At 44.2% G+C, this 14,851-nt stretch overlaps 1 protein-coding gene across 3 annotated transcripts in view; it reads right to left on the minus strand.

The window, feature by feature from the left end:
* Nucleotides 1-14,851, minus strand: part of RB1 (RB transcriptional corepressor 1) — a 776,914-nt gene that overhangs the window by 454,645 nt on the left and 307,418 nt on the right. For all 3 annotated transcript variants that reach the window (XM_069205380.1, XM_069205381.1, XM_069205379.1), the window contains one exon: nucleotides 12,729-12,805. In XM_069205380.1, coding sequence (XP_069061481.1) covers nucleotides 12,729-12,805 — 77 coding nt within the window. The remainder of the gene's footprint in view (nucleotides 1-12,728; nucleotides 12,806-14,851) is intronic.

The raw sequence follows: 14,851 nt of genomic DNA on the forward strand, positions 1-14,851 counted from the left end.
GGTCTCAATGTTGTGACCCAAACAGATGCCCACCCAACTCGTGGGGCTCATTAACCTACTGACAGACTAGGGGCAGCCAAATATCTCAGTACTTTTTATCTCACATCAGGGTACTGGCAGATAGGTCTGACCCCTGGAGCAAAAAAAAAAAAAGTCAGCATTCTCCACTTCCGATGGACATTATCAGTTCACTGTTATGCCCTTTGGACAGAAGAATGCCCCTGCCACCTTCCAACAGATGGTGAGCAAAGCCTTGGCTGGGTTAGTGGCCTTTAGTGCAGCATATCTTGATGATATTGCTATCCTTAGCTCTACTTGGCAGGTTCACCTGAGCCACATTGATGAGTCCCTGTGAAAGGCATGGCTCACTATCAAGGCAAGCAAGTGCCAGGTAGGGCAGGCCCAGGCTGTATACATGCCCACCTTGTAGGTGGATGACAAGTTCAGCCACTACAAGTGAAGATCCAGACAATTCTGGACTGGGTAGCTCCAACAACCCAGACTTAATTCAGAGCATTCCTTGGCTTGACTGGGTACTACAGGAGGTTTGTGAAACGAAAACCCAGGAAGCCTGCCTGCCTGCCTTCTAAAAAGACTCAGACTCCAGTAAGCAGCAGACCTGCTCAACAACAACATATCCAACAAGGACTCTGCAACCTGGAGACCTGACAACTGAGGTGACCTCTGCACCCGATGGCCCGACCAGCTGAGAAGCCCACCAACAGTGCCAGCAGGGCTCCCCAGTTGTCCTGAACCCAAGTCCACCTGAGTGACACCTCTCCTGGACTCATCAAGTCACCTGCATGCAAGCCACAAGTACTCCCGGACGGTGAAACTTGACACCAAAGGACAACCCTGCATCAGTCACGCCTGGGCCCTGGAGACAAAGACCAACGGTACACCTACCTTCCTGGACATCTCATATCTTTGACGTGCCTGCTTGCTGTCCCCGACTGGCTTCCTAGCCACAGCCTGCAGCCTATCTTTGCGAGGACCAAACTGCCATAGGAAACCATTGGGCACCCGATGCCTTACTGCACTTCTGCACCCGGCTGCCCCAGTGCACCCAGTGTAATCTGTTGGTGTGGTTCTAATCATTGCCCAGTACTTCCCTTAACTCCCGCACATTGGCTTTGTAAGTCGTCGTTAACCCTGTGCTTGCTGAACATTGTTTTTCCTCCATAGGATAACATTGAGAGAACTCTGAAAATAGCACTGTGTTTAATTTTGAAACTGCACAATATTTATGTTTAAAAGTCTACTTACCTGATTACAAAGTTCTTAGGTTTGAAATATATAAAACATTTTTTATTTTTCTAGATTGGTTTCATATTTGCGCATTGAGTGTGCACCTCATTTATTGCCTATGTGTTTACAACAAATGCTTAGCACTACCCTAAGAGAAGCTCGCCTACACCACCACAAGTAGAGCATTAGTCCTGTATACTTTCGTCTCTGCAGTACCAATTGGGGATCCACTGGACTTTCTGCACAGTGTACTTCAGTTTAGTGCACCATAAAGAAAGCCAGCTTCCTACAGCAAGTATGAACCTTGAGGGACTTCAAAGGGGCAGACAGGAAAGATACCTTTAATGATTTATGATCAATTTTGCAGACAGATGCAAACTATGTTAGCATTATGCATTCAATAACAAAAAGTGACTTCAAGGAGTTTAATCAGACTATTGTAACCTGCGGTATGAAAAATTGAGGACAAGTCAAGAAGGACCTATAACTTAGTCTTTCCATTATTCAATATCCTGAGAATATTATCCATTACATTGTAGGTGGCTACCTCTGTTCCCTGATCCACTCTTAAACCTCTTTGGTAGACACCCAATAAGTTACTGGTTTGAGATGAGAAACAAAACAATTTACAAAGGTTTTGGCCATGAGGGGAGAAACGGATAACAATTTATTTATTTTTTTACACAAAAGGGGGAGAATTTGGGGGTGCTGAGTGGGACGCAGAGTGTTGATAACTAAATTATACCCCCCACTAATGGGTGGTGGTCTGGGTGCCCCCAGCTATGGACTTTATTATTAAGTAGCGCAATTATAATGGGCAGGAGGAGGCTGGCAGGGTCTGCAGACCCAGAAACATGAGCCGTCAGAAATCACGTGGTTAGGCCTCAAAAACTTGCCTGGCTTTTGGGAACAGACAGGAGGTGAGTTACCACTTACCTACTATTGAAATCAGCTACTGGAGCTAGAAGAAATGCATGCGAGGCAGCTTGGGGGAAACTACTGTTTTTGCCAGGATTGCCCTTGCGGTCTTTCTGGGAATGTGTGACACTGACAATGACACATGGCCATGGTCACATTAAGCCATTCGGGTGTGGGCTCACATGTTTACAGAAGGAACACTGCCCAATTTCAGCTATATAATACGTTGGTGCGCGGGGCTGTGGATGTCTGCAGGGTGGCCACTGAGAACCCTATAACTTTGCAGTCTCTCCAGGTAACGGCCTCTGCAGACATGCGGTCACCTTCTTGTATGCAGTGCTCTTACAGACTGGATGGTGGGAATAATTGGAGTGGTCTGAAGTGGCTGAAGGCAATGGGCGACATGTTCAAATACTGTTAAATAGATCTCTAGGAAATCGAGGCTCCGATATGTCCAGTTTATCTACCCCACACTTATCGGACCCCGAGGCAACTACATCATATGTTCCTGGCAACGACAATCACATCCCCGAGATGTGGGTAGGACAATGCAGGTTTCCCTCATATGGTATGGCACTGCCCGGGTATTTCACGGTTCTGGGATGAAGTACTTAACTGTGTGTCAGAGCTAGCAGGCTGGCTAATGACGAATGAGAACTATGTGCCTATAAGAGCTGATAGTCTGGTCAAAGAAAACTAAGCATGTGTATAAATTCAGAGAATTGGCACTAATACTGGCAAAAAGACATCACAAGGTCCCGGAAGGCAGCATCGGTGCAGCCAATCAGAGATTGGTTGAAGGACATTCGCAGGAGGGCGTTTGGGGAGATTGATATATTATCAGGCCGTCTAAACAAAGGCGGGCACAGAATATACTAACCGGATAGCTACCTAGAAGAAATGAAAGCCATATCAGATATCCACCCTCCGCGAATGAGTGGGCATTATGCACTTCGGAATTTTGGATGGCTGGCAGACTGATTGCATGGGATTACTGTGAGAGAGAAGTCGAACTATGGTGTTAATGTTGTCTGACCAACTACTTTTTATTTACGCTCCGTGAGCATGTCACCTTTCAATTATGAATGAGCAGGCTTTAGCGGGCTATCACTTTGCTTATGAGGAAAGTTTTATGGTTGTTTATTTGTTTGCATGCTAACCCTCGGGTTGAGCTCAGTTCTATAATTATTTTTTTGTAGTGGTATGTTTTTCCATAAACTGTGGCAATCAGCCTACATACACACTGCTAAGATGTCAGGAACGCCATGACTGTGATGTCATTTACTGATTATACTACATACGTAAATCTTGTAGAACTAATAAACAACTACTGGAACGAAGAGCACACTAGAAATCCAGTTAACATTTAGCCCTTTAGATCATGTGACACATTATGGGAATCTTCATAGCGACTTGGGAGTGTTCTCAAGTGTTTAGTTTTAGTCAATTATTCAGTTGATGTCCTGAACCTACATATATATGTATGTATTATATAAATATATATATATATATATATATATATATATATATATATATATATAAAATGTCACTTACCCTGTGTACATCTGTTCGTGGCATGTTGTGCTGCAGATTCACATGCTATGCATATCGATTCCGACATCTAGTGTTGGGCTTGGAGTGTTGTCGCGTGGGCTCTCATTATCCTAAATGAGACTACTGGATTTCTAGGTAGCAGGGTTGTTCCTGGTGTGGGGGACTAAGTCTTACCCACTTGGAAGGACCACTGTCACCCCAAATCCGGTTTTGCTCCGGCTAACTAGCAGTGCCTCATCTCTCCCGAGGGGAAGATAGGGGCAGCCGAGCGCATGACATCTTTGGAATTCTCAGGGAAGTCGTGGTCACTCAGATCCAAACCAGCTCTCTCATTTACAGTATGATCTCATATACAAATGACAAAGGCAGTTTGAGTTTTATAGATTGTTTTAATAAAACGACTGTATTTGAGATATTAAGGCATGAGCTGCAATAACCAGAACCATACAACACAGTAGGATTGCAATAGTCACGAGGAGAGTGAAACATAAGAATAACGCTATCATGCTGTTAATAAATTCTACTCTCTCTGTTAGTTCTATTTCGAGCACAGCATGTTAAGCTTCTAACTTGCCTTTTAGATTCCATGGGAAGCCATCAACCCTCATACCTGAGCAAAGGCCTGTGATCTGGTTCAGCATCTGCAACGAGGCAGTCAGCGTCTAGTTGTGTTTCCCTGGTCAGAATCTCCCTCTTCCTTGTATTAGGACAAGGAAGAGTTTTTATAACTAACATGTCAGTATGATCACAAAATGTCCCTACGTGAGAATGCCAAAGACTAAACTCCTACCACGTCTATCGGCAATGTACCAGACTGTATCCTTGACTGAAGCACAGAGTGAACAAGAATGTGTGTTATTGAAAACTCCAGTGCTGAAGTAGGCTAAACAGTGTGATATAAAAAATAAAACAAGACCGTAGAACTGGCTATTTGAAAAATAACAGTATGAAGCTGAATAAAAAGCATTTAGAGCAAAGTGCACAGAGGCTCTATGCTGCGAGCAAAGGAATAAAACACATCCAGGGCAAAGTGCACAAAGGCCTAACGCCTGAAGCTAACGCGCAAAGGATACATAAAACTGACCACACTACAGTGTTACAAGTTGTTTTTCTTCGAAGAAGTCTTTCAGAGTCACGGGATCGAGTGACTCCTCCTCTCGGTTCCATTGCGCATGGTCATCGACTCCATTGTTAGATTGTTTTCCCGCAGAGGGTAAAGGAAGGAGTGATAAAGTATATAAGTAAAAAAAGAGATAAAATGCAAATGTAAATGTATATAAATATGTACAAATGTTTGTAACTTAAACGACCTCAGGCTTCCGGGGAGGAGGGAGGGTGCATGTGAATCTACAGCACAACATGCCACGAACAGATGTACACTGGGTAAGTGACATTTTCCGTTTGATGGCATGTGTAGCTGCAGATACACATGCTATGCATAGACTACAAAGCAGTTTGTACTCCTAAAATAGCGGTGGCTAGCCAGTAGGAGTTGAAGTTGTTTGAAATAATGTTCTCAGAACAGCATGTCCTACTGTGGCGTGTTGTGATAATCCATCCACACAGTAGTGTTTAGTAAATGTATGAGGTGTTGACCATGTAGCTGCTTTACATATTTCAGCCATTGGTATATTTCCTAAAAAAAAGCCATTGTTGCACCTTTCTTTCGTGTAGAATGTGCTTTAGGGGTGATTACAAGTTGTGTTTTTGGTTTGTTAGAGCATGTTTGTATGCAACTTACAGTCCATCCTACTAAACCTTGTTTTGATATAGGATTGCCTGTATGTGGTTGTTGAAAAGCGACAAAGTTGTTTTGTTTTCCTAAATTGTTTAGTTCTGTCTATGTAGTACATTAGAGCTCCTTAGAGGTCTAATGTATGTAGAGCTCTTTCTGCCACAAAATCCGGCTGTGGGAAGAAGACTGGCAGTACCACTGTTTGATTGATATGAAATGGTGAGACTACTTTTGGTAGAAATTTTGGATTTGTTCTTAGTACAACTTTGTGTTTGTGTACTTGGAAGAAAGGTTCCTCAAGAGTAAAAGCTTGTATTTCACTTACTCTTCTTAAAGAAGCAATTGCCACCAGGAAGGCAACTTTCCATGTTAGAAATTTAATTTGGCAAGAGTGTAGGGTTCAAAAGGTGATCCCATAAGTCTTGTAAGCACTATATTTAGATTCCAAAATGGAACTGGTGGTGTTCTTGGTGGAATGATGCTTTTTAAGCCTTCCATGAAAGCTTTAATGACAGGAACTCTAAATAAAGAGCTATGTTGAATAGTTTGTAGATATGCAGATATTGCAGTAAGGTGTATTTTTATTGAGGAAAATGCTAAATCTGATTTATGCAAATGAAGTAAATAGCATACAATGCCTTGTATTGATGCTGTAAGAGGATCTAAGTTTTTAGATTGACAATAATAGACAAATCTTTTCCATTCGTGTGTTTGTTGGTGATTTCTGCTGAGGACATCTGCCAACTGATTGTCTATCCCTGGAATGTACTGTGCTAATAGATGAATTTGATTGTGAATTGCCCATTTCCACATTTTTTGGGCAAAAAAGGGCCAGTTGAGATGAATGTGTCCCTCCCTGTTTGTTGAGATAATACATGGTTGTCTGTCTTGATAAAAAACATTCTTCTGTCTGAGAAGAGGTTGAAAGGCTTTTAGGGCAAGAAACACGGCTAATAACTCTAAATGGTTTATATGTAGCTGCTTCTGTTTGACATCCCATTGCCCATGAATATTGGGATTGTTTAGGTGAGCTCCCCAGCCAATCATTGATGCATCTGTTGTAACTATGGTTTGAGGCACAGGGTCTTGAAATAACCACCCTTTGATTAAATTGCTGCGATTCCACCACTTAAGGGACATATGTGTCTGGCGGTCTATCAACACTAGATCTTGAAGTTGACCGTGTGCCTGTGACCATTGTTGTGCAAAGCACTGTTGTAAGGGCCTCATGTTTAATCTTGCGTGTGGAACTATTGCAATGCAAGATGCCATCATTCCTAGGATTTTCATGACAAATCTTACAGTGTATTGTTGATTTGGTTGTAGAAGTGTAATCAGATTTTGAAAATCTTGTATCCTTTGTGTATTTAGATACGCTAGAGCTAGTTGAGTATTTAGGATAGCACCTAAATACGGTTGTACTTGTGCTGGTTGAAGGTGTAACTTTTTTTTAGTTTATAGAAAAACCTAGGGTGCGCACGGTTTCTATCACGTAACGTGTATGATTTTGGCATTGTGTACGATTGCTTGATTTTATTAGCCAATCGTCTAGATATGGAAAGACATGAATATGTTGTCTTCTTAGGTAGGCTGCTACTACTGCTAAGCACTTTGTGAATACCCTTGGAGCTGTTGTTATGCCAAAAGGTAACACTTTGAATTGGTAATGTTTTCCTTGTATCACAAATCTGAGGTATTTTCTGTGAGCTGGCTGGATGGGTATGTGGAAATACGCATCCCACAACCAGACGAGTTGCTGGCCACATGGGGAGAGTGCCTTTGTCACTCTGTGGCCAGGAACAAAGCCTGTATTGGGTGGAGGTGCTTCTCACCTCTCCCTGCAGGAACTGTAACACCTGGCGGTGAGCCTCAGAGGCTCATCATCCCCTTTTGTTACAGCGCCACAGGGCATCCCAGCTAGTGGAGATGCCCACCCCTCCGGCCACTGCAGCCACCTTTGGCGGCAAGGCTGGAGGAGATAATGAGGAAAACAAGGAGAAGTCACCCACCAGTCAGGACAGCCCCTAAGGTTCCCTAAGCTGAGGTGACCCCCGCCTTTAGAAATCCTCCATCTTAAGTTTGGAGGATTCCCCCAATAGGATTAGGGATGTGCCCCCCTCCCCTTAGGGAGGAGGCACAAGGAGGATGTAGCCACCCTCCAGGACAGTAGCCATTGGCTACTGCCCTCCCAGACCTAAACACACCCCTAAATTTGGTATTTAGGGGCACCCCAGAACCCAGTAAATCAGATTCCTGCAACCTGAAACAAGAAGAAGGACTGCTGACCTGTAAGCCCTGCAGAGAAGAAGGAGGACGACAACTGCTTTGGCCCCAGCCCTACCAGCCTGTCTCCGGACTCAAAAACCTGCAACCAGCTACGCATCCGACAGGGACCAGCGACCTCTGAAGCCTCAGAGGACTGCCCTGAACCAAAGGACCAAGAAACTCCCGTGAGCAGTGGCTCTGCTCAACTTCAACAACAACTTTGCAACTTTCTTGCAACTTTAAAGAACTTCACTCTTCCCGCCGGAAGTGTGAGACTTCACCCTCTGCACCAGACGCCCCCGGCTCGAGATCCAGAGAACTAACACCACAGGGAGGACTCCCCAGCGACTGCAACCCCGTGAGTAGCCCGAAACAACACCCCTGGGCCCCCACAGCGACGCTTGCAGAGAGAATCCAGAGGCTCCCCCTGACCTTGACTGCTTGTAACAAGGGACCCGATGCCTGGACCAAGCACTGCATCCGCAGCCCCCAGGACCAAAAGGAACCGAACCTCAGTGCAGGAGTGACCCCCAGGCAACCCTCTGCCTAGCCCAGGTGGTGGCTGGCCCGAGAAGCCCCCCTGTGCCCTGCTTGCACTGCTAGAGTGACCCCCGGTCCCGCCATTGAATCCAATACAAAACCCAACGCCTGCTTTGCACACTGCACCCGGCCGCCCCTGTGCCGCTGAGTGTGTGTTTTGTGTGCATACTTGTGTTCCCCAGTGCTCTACAAAACCCACCTGGTCTGCCCCCCCGAGGACACGGGTACTTACCTGCTGGCAGACTGGAAGGCACCTATGTGTTTTGGGCACCTCTTTGACCTCTGCACCTGACCGGCCCTGAGCTGCTGGTGTGGTAACTTTGGGGTTTGCTTGAACCCCCAAAGGTGGGCTGCATATGCCCAGGAACTGAGACTTGTAAGTGTCTTACTTACCTCACAATCTAACCAATACTTGCCTCCCCCAGGAACTGTTGATTTTTGCAGTGTCTACTTTTAAAATAGCTTATTGCAATTTTAACAAAAACTGTATATGTTATTGCCCTAATTCAAGGTTCCTAACTTACCTGTGTGGAGTACCTTGCATTTTATGTATTTACTTCAAATCTTGAACTTGTGGTTCTAAAAATAAATTAAGAAAATATATTTTTCTATTTAAAAACTATTGGTCTGGAGTAAAGTATTTGAGTGTGTGTTCCTCATTTATTGCCTGTATGTGTACAACAAATGCTTAACACTACCCTCTGATAAGCCTACTGCTCGACCACACTTACACAAAAGAGAGCATTAGAATTATCTCATTTTGCCACTATCTTACTTCTAAGGGGAACCCTTGGACTCTGTGCACACTCTCTCTCACTTTGAGATAGTATATACAGAGCCAACTTCCTACAGCAGGTCAACATCTTTGCCTAGAACACAGACAATCCGGAATTCTTTTAAAGACTCCAGACCTTGATTGACCGCATTTACACAAACCACATCCTAAAGGGGTAATTTTAATATGCTCCTCGACCTGGCGTTAGACACCATGGCACAGACTCCAATGGTGAAACCTCGCTCACTACAGATATTGAGGGACATGTGACACATTCACACTCCGAGACCCCTGGCACCTGTGACCTCCCACTACTTTTGCTTACACATTTCACTTGGCGCCCCATGACACCTGAGCGTGTAGACTAATTATTTTTAGCCACACTCACACCGTGGCTTAGCTCGATTGCCTACTTCCCCCGGACACACACTGATCACTCACCAATAGTGACGCATTGCAAATTCCTCTGAAGGGAGACCTTGAACATCAATGGCAAATTCCTAATATGGCATTTCAGGACAAACTTTTTTGTACTAAACTCCATGCAGCCATTGTTGAGTATTCTGAACCCAACAAGGATTCAGTTCAATCATGGGGTCCGCTGTGGGAGGCTTTCAAAGCTTACACTAGGGACATATGCATATCTAAACATGCCGGGGTGCTACAGGACCTATGCAGAAACTTGACCCGTATTGCAGCAGGGCTGGAGTAACTTGATCGTGCCAGTGCCCAATAGACCACTGAGGCCCATTTACTTCAATGTGCAATACTGCTGGCTGAGTTTTAGGAGGCTATGGACCGGGAGGCCCACTACGTAGGAAAGTGTGCAAGAGATCGCTACTATGGGGGAGAGACCGTGATGCACACTGGCTAGGCTCATGCAGCCACAGAGTGGAGCATCCTATATATCAGAGCTACAGCGGCCAGACGGCACCAAAGTCACAGATACAATGGGAATACAAACTGAATTGCTTGACTGTTATACAAGTCCCTATTCTTCTCAATTAAGTGACGATGGCTCTGAAAGGGTGGACTATCTCACAGAGATAGCCATAGACTAGCTTGCTACTGCACTTCAGCAGTTTCTTAGTGAATCTTTTACCACTGAAGAGATCGTCCTAGCGAATGACTCTGTGAATGGCTCTAAAGCCCCTGCCTGGATTGTTACACAGGCACCTTTTACAAGGCTTACAAACACATCCTAGCACCACACCTCCTTGACATATACTCAGAGGCTTTCAAGAGGGCTGTGCTTCTTCCTACACTGCAAGATTCAGTAATCACCCTACTTCTGAAACTGGGCAAAGATCCTCATCTATGCGGATTGTACCAGCCACTTTCGCTATTGAACTCTGACAATAAAGTATTGGCCAAGATGCTGGCAACCCGAATTGCACTACTGATGGAACATGTCATGTCCCCAGTCCAGTCGGGCTTTGTCTCACACCACTCCACGTCTCTGAACCTACATACAGTCTTTGCAGTACTCAATAGAATATCCCTCACAGTCCCTGCCACAGTTGCCCTCTTAGATACAGAGAAGGCCTTCAAATCTTTGGAATGGCCATTTCTAAGGGCCACACTCAACAAAATGGGCTTTGCAGTTAACTTTTCCTCCCTCTTTTACTTCCTGATATCAGCTCGAATAAGAGTCAATGGAGCCCTTTCGAAATCACCAGGGGATGTGGCAGGGCTGTCCCCTTTCACTGTTGCTGTTTATAATAGTGATAGACCCACTTGTACATCACTTGTAGGATAAACACCTGCACAGGGGCTTGCAATTTAAGCTAGGCCTGCTTCTTGTAGCTCTCTATGCCGATGATAGATTTCTTTTTTGTGAACATCCGGCTGAAAACTTGACACAAATTCTCCTCAAAACTGTTCAATATGAGGCCCTGTTCGGCCTTCACATAAACTGTAGTAAGTCAGAACTATTCCCGCTAACTGACACAAATACCGGGGTGAGCTGTGACTTCCCCCTGGCGTGGTGCAATGACTCAGTATGATATTTAGGCATTCATGTACATCGAGACAAGAAGTAAGTTATACACTTGAACTATTGCCCAGCGGTCGATTAACTGAGCTCCCAGGTGGAACGCTAGATCAGTCTCCTGCTATACATGGCGGGACGTATCACCATTTAAAAAATTGTGGTGCTTCCACAATTTTTATAACTATCTAAATATCCCCATCCCCAGTTCAGTTATTCGAACTTGCAGAGCATACTATGTGGTCTGTTTGGGCGGGCAGGCAGCATCGGATTGGGTGGGACACTCTGGTACTCCCATATGAACGTGGAGGCTTTGGTGTTCTTAATTTCTACTTATAATATTTGGTGGCGCAGTGTCACTATGCACACCACTGGTATCATGCAGATGCTCGCACACCATATTTAAAACCTGAAGTAGACTTTGTAGCCCCAACACCACTGACAGCTTAGTGCTGGCAGGCTTCGCAACTGGACCCGAAGGACATACAGCCATTGTCCGTGACCAGTTGGGCCTGGAGAAGACTAATTTGAATGCTGGGTGGGCAGACGCTGTATTCTCCTGCAATCCCTCTGGCTGATAACCCTAGGCTTCCCATCACCTGTGAGCAATTGGTTCAGCGCACATTGATGACACCTGCATTGTACACTTTGAGACCTTTTCCTTGATGAGCATGTGTTCTCCCGTTTGGAGGGTGCACAATTTCACGATGCAACCCATGTGGATCATTTTGAGCTCGGGCAGCTGCAGGGCGCTCCTCAATCCCAGATCCAGCCATACCCTCGGCACTTGACATATTCACACCGCTGATGTTGGCAAACACTGACTGAGGTGGACTAGTCTCCAAACTATGCCACAACTGCTTGGCTCTTCTACCAACTCGAGACACAAGATTCAAAGTTACATGGGAAAATGACTTGGGACAGCAATTGACCGACAAGGTTTGGACTGCCTCCTACACACAGACGTGACTTATCTCCGTTAACCACTGGCATAAAATTATACATTATAAATTTTGCGCAGAGCGTATACCATGCTGGTGAATCTAGCCGGCACAGACCCTACTGTTGCATTCTACTGGAGCAAGGTATTTGACAGATTTGACCTGATGACACATACCACACTTGAACCTATCCCTTTGCTAGCACTCCTGGGCTATGTACGTGATGTGCCAAAATCCTTGTGTCGCTATGTTGCCATTGCATTACTTTTGGCCAAAAGGGAGATGGCAATACACTGGAAGAGCAAAAACCCACCTACGACAGCAGCATGGATAAAGAGCTTGATGTACTATAATACTAACAGTGAACTGTAAGGCCTTCTACAACTGCCCACCTACAAGCCAAAAATTATCTGGCAACCCTTAAGAGATTACCTGCTTGCACTGGACCAATCTACTAAAGAAAGAATGTGGAAAGCGCATAGGATATTTATTCTATATAGTTATGGACCTTTCATTGATGTCTGGCACTTACAATGTACTAGTAAGTAGCCACTATGAAGGCTGCATAGTGTATCTAAATTCTCCTTTTAAAAAAGTAAATCAAAATATTAAAATTGGTTACCTCCTCTTCAAACCATTTAACTTTTGCCCTCTTCGTATTCAGGATCGTAAACTATTTCCCTATGTAGCAATGTAGGCATCTACTCCTTCCATAGAAATGTTTTACAGAAGTTAAGAGTTTGATACTAGAATTGAACTTACTTCCATACGTTGCCATCACTACTTCAATCGAGCATGCTAACAAGGATTCATGAAAGGCTGAATTGTTCAAAAGATTGCTGAAAAAACAAAAACAATGCCATTACATATAAAATTACATTAACATTCAACTAAATTATTTCAAAACATTAAATCATGTAAAATCATTATATGCAAGTGATACATTTTTTCAGTATGTAATTTTTGATTATTCTATGTAGCAACTTACATAAACAGAACATCTCCAATTGTCAAAAAAGGACCATTGAACACTACCTATGTATACTTTATTAAACGGTTTTGTTTAACACTGGCTTGTTACATAGAGGTGGTTAGCACTGCCAGACAATTCAATGTCTAATTCTGTTTTACTAGTCTTAACCCTCCTTATCAGTAATTGCCCATCTAGTACACAAAAGGTGATGGCAGGATGCCACCTAACCACTGGAAATTGCTTGGGGTAGCAATCCAACCTATTGTTCTTTTGCCGACCAAGCCTCCAGAGATTAGAGCCAGCCATATGTAAACCAGTCTTGACCCTGCTGCAACTGGAATAGTCCAGCCCTAAATGCCAAGCCTGGTTCTTTCTGATCCAGAGCACAAGAAATCCAAGAGCGGTTTCGCCACAATTGGGGCTCTTCATTCGGGGGTAGCTTGGTTCCAGTGGCACAGTGTGCAAGGGACCCATATCTGGGCAAACGCTAGACCATTTGACTGCCCTTCAACACTTGTGAAAAGGCTTTTGTGATTCATGGGGGCTACCCTACAGCTCACCACGTGTCCCTCTGTTATTTAATATAAGTGAAAATAATCTCGCCAAGCTAACTGCTAATTTGTGGCTCTGTGCAACTGGCACAAGGATAGTGTTTTGCAGTGGTGTTTCAAACCAAGCTGTAGCTGTAAGCTCAAATAGTGCATGAACGAGATTGGACACCGGACTGCACATTTTTGAAACCTACTGGTAGCTAGAGCAATTTAAATTTTCTGGAGGCTTAATTCCACTAGAAAACAGACATCTAGCCTAATTCCCACGCCTCTGCTCCTAAACTGGTCGTAATAATTCACAATAAAGGCTCATCCACAGTAAGGATTTGGCTTTCAGAACCAAAATACCATACATACCAACTACCCGCAGGAATGTTCAATCCAACAAAAGAATGATGTTCTGCACACACCGCTCCTACCAGAAAATCACTGTATTGAGGTAGGAGCCATGAGACTCAAGAGGCTGAAATAACGTGATGGTTTTCACTGGATACTGGCTAAAACCCTGCTAAATCGCCTATAACTTCTGCAGAATACAGCCCTAGTTTGATCACCGAGTCATGCACCTTCATCCCAAGTGTTGGCTCGGATCCAATTGCTCCCATCCGGGAACAAATCAGATTCAAGGTTCTCCGTCATGTGCAAGCGAAGCAAGGAAAGATATATTTTCTTAATCCACTGATGGCTTCCTAGTGGTCCTGAATAGAGCCTGCATTCAACTGCTCAGAGCCCTCTGCAAGTCAAATTTTTTATAGCGCGCGGTGTTTTTAGTTCAAACAACAGAGTTTTGGAATTTTCTGACTCTGTATCTTAGGCAGCAACAGAGATGCTTACATATATGTTAGAAGCTGGAAACCTGACCATTTCTTGCATAAGAGGCACTTAGTGTTCCGACACTCAGGTTCTTCTTCCTGGGCTCTGTTTTTTGTTCCACAAAGCCTCCGGTTTTGTTTGTACATTAAAAATACAATAAAAGTCAATAAATACAGCAAACATCTTTCATTGTCACCGTCTGGGGGTCTATGATCTAAATTCTCCTAAATATATGGTCTTCCTTTGTGGAGGTCTCTAGCACTGCAAGAAAATCATCTTGATTGTTGATATTCTCCTATCTCCATTCTGGGGAAAGATGATGGTTCCTTGGTTAAGCCTGACTGTTTCAGTTGGGTCTTTCTCTCCTACCTCTTTGCATAGATCAGATATGCACTACTATTTCTCTAATTTTCTATTTACACTTTGATCTCATGCTTTTCTGTTGCTTTCTCTAATTGTTTACAAAGTTTACAAAGAGTCAAATAAAAGGAATAGAGCAGGAAAAGAGTTTGGAGGGAGGTTACACAGTTGGTTCCTTAATCTGTGAC

Source organism: Pleurodeles waltl, chromosome 8 (genome assembly GCF_031143425.1).
Source record: "Pleurodeles waltl isolate 20211129_DDA chromosome 8, aPleWal1.hap1.20221129, whole genome shotgun sequence".
In the NCBI taxonomy this organism is placed as follows: domain Eukaryota; kingdom Metazoa; phylum Chordata; class Amphibia; order Caudata; family Salamandridae; genus Pleurodeles; species Pleurodeles waltl.